Source organism: Diachasma alloeum, unplaced genomic scaffold (assembly GCF_001412515.2).
Source record: "Diachasma alloeum isolate Michigan unplaced genomic scaffold, Dall2.0 Dall_scaffold_00256, whole genome shotgun sequence".
In the NCBI taxonomy this organism is placed as follows: domain Eukaryota; kingdom Metazoa; phylum Arthropoda; class Insecta; order Hymenoptera; family Braconidae; genus Diachasma; species Diachasma alloeum.
Genome location: NW_021680401.1, coordinates 2,244,288 through 2,253,587, shown reverse-complemented (window position 1 = coordinate 2,253,587; position 9,300 = coordinate 2,244,288). Strand labels below are relative to the sequence as shown.

At 35.4% G+C, this 9,300-nt stretch overlaps 1 protein-coding gene across 1 annotated transcript in view; it reads left to right on the top strand.

Annotated features, from left to right (window-relative positions):
- LOC107037563 (collagen alpha-1(II) chain) overlaps window positions 1–6,549 on the top strand; it is a 14,640-nt gene extending 8,091 nt beyond the window's left edge. Inside the window, exons 12-19 of the mRNA XM_015256183.1 lie at window positions 648–890; window positions 1,561–1,776; window positions 2,399–2,488; window positions 2,743–2,887; window positions 3,799–4,035; window positions 4,599–4,817; window positions 4,886–5,286; window positions 6,403–6,549. Of these exons, the coding sequence (XP_015111669.1) occupies window positions 648–890; window positions 1,561–1,776; window positions 2,399–2,488; window positions 2,743–2,887; window positions 3,799–4,035; window positions 4,599–4,817; window positions 4,886–5,286; window positions 6,403–6,549 (1,698 nt within the window). The remainder of the gene's footprint in view (window positions 1–647; window positions 891–1,560; window positions 1,777–2,398; window positions 2,489–2,742; window positions 2,888–3,798; window positions 4,036–4,598; window positions 4,818–4,885; window positions 5,287–6,402) is intronic.
- The last annotated feature ends 2,751 nt before the right edge of the window (window positions 6,550–9,300 follow it).

Here is a 9,300-nt window from a genome sequence, read left to right as displayed (position 1 = left end):
GGAAATTCTATAGAAAATATCTCAATAGAATAGGTTATATAGAAAAATTGAATTATATTGACTTTCTCTACTGAATATTTTCTATTGAACATTTCGATAGAATCGGCCAAAAACTAATAGTTCAATAGAAATTCAATAGAATTTTCTAACGAATTCGTGAGAAATTCTATTGAATTTCTATTGAACTTTCTATTAGTTTTTGGCTGATTCTATTGACATGTTCAATAGAAAAGTCAACAGAATTCGATTTTTTTCTATAACTTATTCTTTTCATATATTTTCTATAGAATTTGCTCGACTGAAATTTTCCAAGTTTTTTTCATTCTATTTTTCTTTTCTCCTCAAGAAAATCAAACGAAAAAACTTGGAAAATTTGAGCCGAGGAAATTCTATAGAAAATATCTCAATAGAATAAGTTATATAGAAAAATTGAATTATATTGATTTTCTCTACTGAACATTTTCTATTGAACAGTTCAATAGAAATTAAATAGAATTTTCTAACGAATTCGATAGGTTTTTCTACTAAATTTTGTCGTCCGTATTGAGATAGAAGTAGAGAAACCGTTAATGTATGACTGTGTCATAGCGAATTGTGCGATGAGTTAATATTGCACAAGTAGCTAAATCAATCATGCACGGATTAAGGGGATTCCCGGTGAGAGAGGATTCAGAGGGGATACTGGGATGAAAGGAGACTTTGGGCCTCCCGGACCGCGAGGACAACCAGGTCCCCCCGGAAATGATGGTAAACGTGGCAAGAGAGGCCCACGGGGACCTGCAGGTGCGACAGGACTCCCGGGGACACAGGGTATTGCCGGGGAGCGCGGATTGCCGGGGATGCCTGGTCCATCCGGAGCGCCAGGGCCTAGAGGACTGCGCGGCCTGCCGGTAAGTTCACGATTTAGGTTCTTGAAAAAATGGTGGGATTTAGTTTCTATGATGACTACCGCGGAGGTGCCGGTATCCGACAGTCTTCGGAGCCTCCCAGACTAAAATTGGTTATCCAGATCATCCAGTTATTGTTAACAAATGGATTTGGTTGAAGCCTACACTGAGCGAAAACTCCAAAGTTCTCTAACAAGTCTTAGTTGTGCCAAGAAAATAGTTTTTTGAAAATTATCAAAAAAGGATTTTTTTGTGCCAAACACGCAGAGAGTGCGCCGGACTGAAAAATTTTTGTCGCAAAAATAGATTTAGTTCAAATTTTTTTTCATTCTATTTTTCTTTTCTTCTCATCAAGAAAATCAAACGAAAAAACTTGGAAAATTTGAGCCGAGGAAATTCTATAGAAATTATCTCAATAGAATAAGTTATATAGAAAGATTGAATTCTATTGACTTTCTACTGGATATTTTCTATTGAACATTTCAATAGAATCGGCCAAAAACTAATAGAACAGTTCAATAGAAATTCAATAGAATTTTCTAACGATTTTCATAGGGTTTTCTATTAAATATTTCGTCCGTGTTTTTTTGATATTTTCGTAAAATACTGATTTATAGGGAACAATAGCTATACTCATTTATAAAAAAATGCAATTGTCCACTTGTTTCTTTAGGGAGAGATGGGGGCACCTGGGAGACCTGGGGTAGAAGGAAAATCTGGTCCCCCCGGACTCACAGGATTACAGGGACCGCAGGGGATACCAGGGGAAATCGGCCCCGAAGGACCCATCGGAAAGACGGGACCGCCTGGTTTGAGTGGTCGACCTGGTGACAAAGGCCCTCCAGGTTCGGTTGGCTTCCAAGGAGAGCCGGGAAACCCGGGACAACCGGTACGAAAATTTTTACACACGGAGAGAAATGTTCAGTAAAAATTACGGAACTCACAATTCACTCACCGATTTCGGAATCGACTCAGACAATTTAAGGGTGCCAAGTGAATTTGGCGATGACCTTGAAAATTGACATTCACCAACAAAGTTATAATTTTTTTAATTAATAGTATTAGACAGATGGTGAACATCGGTGACAATTTTAAAATTTTAGAACTTATGGATATCGAGAAATTAAATAAACAAAATCAGTCTTATACACGGCCTCTTATGGAGTTTTGATTAAATTGAACGTTTCAACCCCCTAGGAACTCAAGAAAAATTTGAAAAAATTTGAAGATATGGGGAATGATGTGTTCAATGTGATGGCGANACGCGAAATAGAGGATTTTCCGCATTTATTTTCTCGATGTCTAGTTCCGGTTGCGGGTTTGAAATTTCGTCGGATGGATGAATACATATTGCTCCAATGATGGAGGGAAAGAAAAAATTTTTTTTGAATCTTTTTTCAAATTCACTTGGCATCCTTAAGTGACGGTATCGTAATTTTTCACAGGAGATTCGCATAAAAATTTCGATGCTCATCCTCTCAACATAAATTTAGACTTCAATTGATTGTTAGGGTTCCACTGGACCAATGGGTCCCATGGGTCTCACTGGCGATCGAGGGTCCAAAGGAGAAGCTGGTATTCGCGGTGCGGATGGGCCACAAGTAATTCCATAGTTCCATATTTAACGATATTCAAGAATTTCCGATTTTTTCAAAAATCGCTTTCTCAAAAAAATGTTCGGAAAGTAAGGTCGATATTGCGCCTAAAAACTACTCTTGGTCTATTTTATAAACTCGGGATTTCCCCTAGAAAAAATTGCTTAAACTGCTTGGATATCCTTAATCTACTCAATTCGTTTACATTTTTACGGGAATAATTTTTCCCCGTATGCAAACACGAAATACTGTCATACCAGGGACCGAAAGGAAGACCAGGTCTGCCTGGGAATGAGGGACCCAAAGGTGATCGAGGATTGGAGGGTCAGAAAGGTTCCAAGGGCCACCGCGGGCTGATGGGACTCCAAGGTTTACCTGGAATACCGGGTGCTGTTGGGGAGAAAGGTACGATATTCTCTCAAGCCTTTCATGCAGAAATTTCATTCTGCAAAATTTATCTTCTTCGTTAACAGGAAATCAATAGTAACTTCGTTAATTGAGACATTACAAATATATTTTTTTGCTTCCGAATGGAAGTTTTGTAATCGTTCAAATTCAAGTGTCGGATTTTTTGTGTTATATCGACCCATTATGATCCAAAAAGGGAGAAAATGCCATTTTTATACCGTGTCCGCACGTATGTGTTCATGTATAGGTGTCACAAAATTTTCTTCAATCGTTGGGTAATGATTCGATCAAATTCAATCGCTTTTTTCCCCAAATGTAGGTATTATTGACCCCATTATTAATTATCTACATTAATGAAAATTTAATGCATTCAATGATTTTTTTAAATTTTGAATTTTTTTTTTTTATATATATATATAATATATATATTTCACATGTATATATATTATCGGTGAAATTAATAAATTCTGTCCTTTTATGGAGGCCGATTATTTAAAAAAATTGAAGATAATTAATTGAAAATGAAAAATTCTTTATAGGTTCTTTTACTCTACTTCGCTATTCACTTCAATCATTAGTCGAATTCTCTTTGATTCATTATCAATATTTATAAGGTATTCATGAGAAAATGAAATTCAATGAATTCCATTTCTTCATTTCAACAAATGAATAGATCAGCGCGCGCATAGATTTTGTATAATAATAATCGATAACAACGGCCTAAACGTGGCTGACGTGAGCGACAAGCCTGTGGGATGCAGAGCCGATAAAATAAAATAAACTTCGAATTATAGACTATAGAAGAAAATGATGTGCAGAATGACCATTCGAAGGCACTTTGCTAATTTATTAGCAAAAGTAAGTGTATGATGTGAAGAAAAGAGCAATTTCCCGCTTGTTATATTCAGGAATTATTGGGCTTCCCGGAGTGTCAGGTAAAGATGGTATCCCTGGGTTGAGGGGTCCGCCTGGCCGGGATGGGAATCCCGGCCCGATAGGGCTTGCTGGGAATCCCGGTCCACCCGGAGTAGCTGGTGAAGATGGACGACATGGACCTCCTGGCCCTCCCGGGCCTGTGGGACCACCGGGTCCTCCGGGAGAAGGAAATTTCGGATATGATGCAGCTTCTTTAGCAGCCCTCATGAGTAACGATTTAGTCTTTTGACACCGTCTTTCTAACTTTTAACACCTTCACAAGCACGAAAAAATTTCATAGAAAAACCCAGCGAATTCGCTCAACAATTCTAGTGGATTTCTATTGAACTTTCTATTAGTTTTTGGCCGATTCTATCGAAATGTTCAATAGAATATATTCAATAGCATTCAATTTTTTTATACAAATTATTCTATTGAGGTATTTTCTATGGAATTTACTCGATTCAAATTTACCAAGTTTTTCTGTTTAATTTTCTTGAGGAAAAGAAAAGAAAAGTGAAGGAAAAAAATTGAAAAATTTGAACTGTGGAAATTCTATAGAAAATATCTCAGTAGAAGTTGTCTAGAAAAATTGAATTCTATTGAATATGGTTTATACGCTCAATAGACAATATTCAACAGAATTGGCCAAAATAATTTTTTCACTCATTTTCATTACATAATTTTATATTGCATTTATTTTTATTAAATATTCAATAATTAATAAATTTTCTACAAAATTTTTTCTGCGTTCACTCATGCAATGAATAATGATTACTTCAAAATATTAAAGTGCAGGGACAGACCAAAGGGCCTGATTCAATGGTAGGAGACGAGCCTTTGAGACTTTTCGGCAAAGAGATGACTAAAGATGAGCAAAACAAGCTCCTCACTAGAGCCTATGAGCACTTCAAGTCAATAGTCCAGAATGCCATTGAGCCCGATGGCGATGAGAATTCTCCTGCTCGGACTTGCAGAGATTTATTTATTTCACATCCAGATAAACCGTCAGGTAGCAGTCGTATTCTTGAGTAAATAACTGATTTTAACAAATTAAAACTGAATGCGCTCAACATTTAGGCGAGTACTGGATCGACCCCAACGGAGGCGATGTTCGCGATGCAATTGTTGTTCATTGCGACGTGAATAAACGTGCAACATGTATCTTCGCGAGTCCTTCGAGGACGGAAGAGATTAATCACTTAGGCCGTCATCTCGGTGGCGGAATTTGGCTCAGCGAAATAGAGGATGGCATGAAGATAAGTTATAAAGCGGATAGCAATCAAATCGGAATGCTCCAATTATTGTCGACGCATGCCGAGCAGAATTTGACGTATCATTGTAAGAATAGTGTTGCCTATTACGATGAGGAACACAAAACACACAGGCGTGGACTGAAGTTACTCGCGTGGAATGACGTCGAATTGACGCCACGGGGTAATCAGCGACTACGATATGACGCAACTTTGGATGGATGCCAGGTAATTTTTGAGAGGGTCATTCATTTTGTTATAAATCTCAATAGGGAACTTGCATGAATTTTTTCTGATTTTTCAATCTCAAGTTTCGGTCTTGAATGATTAATTCTTTATTTATAAACGCTACACTGTTGAAAAAATTTAACTGAATTTTCCAGAAAATGACACTGAATTCAATTTAACGGAAAAAAGTCTATGAAACTTCAAGTTTCCCTGAAAATTCAAGGCAATTCCTGATTTTTGAGTGGAAGAACCAGGAAGGTACCGAAATTTCCATGAATTTTCAATGTAAACATGATAATTCAATAAGAAATTGCTCTGAAATTTCAAAAATTGAAAATGCAAGGACATTTTTGCTTGAATTTTCCTCATTTCCATGCATTTTCATGGAATAATTTAACTAAAATTTAAAATTTCCATGAATTTTGCACGAAAACCACTAATTTTCAATGATAAAATTCCCTGGAATTTCAATGAAACCGTCACTTGTTTCATATTTCAAGACTAAATCCGGGAAACGAACAGCTCCGATATAGGGGGAGACTTACGGCGCATCAACTCCGTTATTTAATGACGTTGAAAACAGTCGAACGAAAAAAATTGAAATAAAATGCATTGGCTGCATTGAACTCTGAAATAAACTCCTAGAGAATTTCCTAATTTTTGACACCAATTTCAATGTTTGCCGAGCTCTTCGAACATGCTGAATTTATTTATAACAAACAAATTATTCAACAAATCGAAATTCGCCTTCTGCCATTCGCTAGAAGGATCATCGAAGTATTTTCAGTAAAAATTTCAAAAATTTTGGGGGAATTTTTGTCGATAAACGAGATGATTTAATGATTGAATCGGTTGGATGTAAAATTTTCATCTACAAATTTGTTCATAGAAAAAAATATTACAAATGCATTTTAAAAAAAATAAAATAGTTCACTGCAGAGACAATTCCATTGACTTTCCGAATATCTTTTCCAAATGTCAATATGTCTCGTAGAATTCGAGGAAATGAAGAAGAATATATTAAATTGGCCTACATCATATATATTTTGGATATATTTTTCCATGGGGACTAACACAAGTATTCAACACGATTACTTAACTTTTATATGTCTTTAGACCCGGGCGAATGAATGGGCTACAACTGAAATCACATATACCACGGATAAGCCCACACGCCTTCCTTTGGTTGATATTGCGCTGAGAGACATCGGCAAACCCGAGCAAAGATTTTGGATCGAGATCAATTCCGTCTGCTATCGATAACCCTACCTGGAAGATTCTCCCAAATATCCCAAATTTGTACCAAGAATTAATAAAAACTAAAATTATTGATCCCCTTCTGCAGAGTATTCCGAAGTCAAGCTGAAGCATTTGTGAAAAATTTTGTCTGATTTACCTAATATTCAGAAACTTGGATTGCACTCTAGCAGTTCAACGATTTTGATCACTTGGCACAGTCTTGGATACCATTGTCAGACCAATCATAGAACAAAAAACAGCAGATGAACAAGAATTTTCTGAGTTGAATATTGTGATGAGTCTTTCAATTTTCCCTACTCTATCCCGATGATTACTTGACTTTATCTGGTTCCGTCGACGGCGTAGGGACAGCAATATTTCAGTGATTTAGTATCGATTTAACTCGTAATTCGAGTTTGACACTTGTTATCAGGAGTGTTTTTCTGAATCAGCAATAAGGAATAATCAGGAATGATTCCTGAATCAGGAATGTGTATTCATGAATTGAGAATACACGGAGAGAAATTTTTTAGAAAAATTCTAGTGCTAGCGCGGGAAAAGAGGCGCAAAGTGACGGCCAGGAAAAAATTCCAGTGCCGGCACTAGAAATTTTATTGGGGAAAACGTGAATTTTCCCCGTATTTCTGTGAAAATTTCACAGAAATCCCCCGAAATTTCACAGACGTCCCCCGAAATTTTACCAGAAATACCAAGAAATTTTACCTTAACAGCACTAGAAGTTTTCGCAGCTGGTGGATTGTAATTTTTTCCAGTAGGGGAGGGTGTGCCTGTACCGCTCACCCGATTTTCTCCACAACCATCAACTTGAAAATTTCTTTCTGTTCCTGATCATGAAGAATTTGCTGATAGGATGTGATCGTCGGAAATATTTCACTTTATTTACCACTTTAAATATGAAAAAACACGTAACGAAGTTTTGAGGTCTTTACAGCGCAAAATTTGTGGACTTTTAATTAAGGTTTTTGATAGTTTCAAACACTGAATTCTCATATTAAACTGTGGTCATTCGATTCGTGGTACTTTCACACGTAATTTGAGACCAATTCGAACTTAAAATTCCACTCATGTCAATAATTATCAACAATTTTGTTGACGCCAAGCGGAGCCGGTAATACCGCTCATAGAATCGGCCACGTAATTGCTCGACAGCACTCGAGTACAGGTTAGGTTGCGGCGCGAGCGATACACGCAAAACCCTATGAGCGGCATTGGAATCGTGCCGAGGGATTAATCGGTAAATTGAATTGATATTATTTTGATCTTCTTTACTAAAATTTATAAATCTATTCTATATTTTAAATTTTGAAAATTTAAAGTTTTTTTAACTTAAAATTTTAAATAAAAAATATTATTAAATTAATTAAAATAAATAAATTTATCAAAATAAAAAAATTATAATTTTTTTCTTTCAATGTCAAATTATTAAATAAATTTAAATTTATTAGTACCGCTCAATAGGCTCTCTCTCTTTTATTTTCAATCAATTTTGTGGATTCTAAGGAGAATTGGGCGTCTACACTTCGAGAATAACGAGTTCAATAGTTAAAGAAGTCTCACAAATACGGTTTTTATACTCAAGTTGAAATATCAAATATAAAACTGGCATTTCCCCTTAGGTGGGCGGTACAGGCACACCCTCCCCTACTCGTACTAGAATTTTTCTAGAAAGTTTCTCAAACGAATTCATTTTGTTTCTGCTTGTCTTCAAAACGTTGCAACGAACCTGAAAAACATCGATTGCTATTGTCGGAAGTATCGGGAAATATTCAAGGGCTGGGAGAGAATCACTCAGGCTAATAGCCCACAATCCCATTAGCAGTACTCATGCATCATTGTCACGCAGATCATACACCGTACGTGAAAAAATTGAATAGAAAAACAGATTAGCGAATTCGCTGCACAATTCTATTGGGTTTCTATTGAAATATTGAAATATTTTATTTTATCTATTTTTTATTTTATATTTTATACTCAATTCAATTTAATGTTATTCATTCATTAGTGTTACATCGCATCATACAATGTTTTCCACTGGTTTTATTTCGGTCACAGTCGCTTCCTCATTTACAAATTATTCCCTACATTCAGTCTCAAAAAAGTGGTTGACATTATTATTATTTTTTTTAAATTACCGTTGATAGTACAAAGAGTTCTATGAGGTTTATATTTTATATTTTATTGCATCTATTGGAATATTTTATATAGTTTTTTTGTGAACAAAAATGGAATGACCAGAACTTGGAAAATTTGAGCTGAGGAAATTCTATTGAAAATATCTCAATAGAAAATGGAAAAAAGCCGAATTCTATTCACTTTTTCTGTAGAATTTTTTCTAGTGAACGTTTTAAGAGGGTCAGGCAAAAAGTAATAGAAATCCAATAGATTTTTTTAGCGAATTTTGAATTTTCATTTTATACCCATTTTATTTTTTACTTTTCTTTCGCAGACATTTTTCATCTTTAGAGGCCTTTATATTATATTATATTATGTAAATTATATTATTTCTCCTGTATACAGGGATCTCCCTAAGTGGTACCATGTACCAATTGCAACAAATAAATAAATAAATAAATAAATAAATAGAATTGTCTCGCGAATTCGCCGCTTTTCTATTAAATTTCTTCATGTCTGACAATTTGCGCTCACAATAATATAATCTGAAATGAATAAATGAAAATGAATGGTTCATTACTATTGATCGACGATTTCTCCGTTTTCGAAGAATAAAAACAGCTGTTGATCAAAATAAATAAA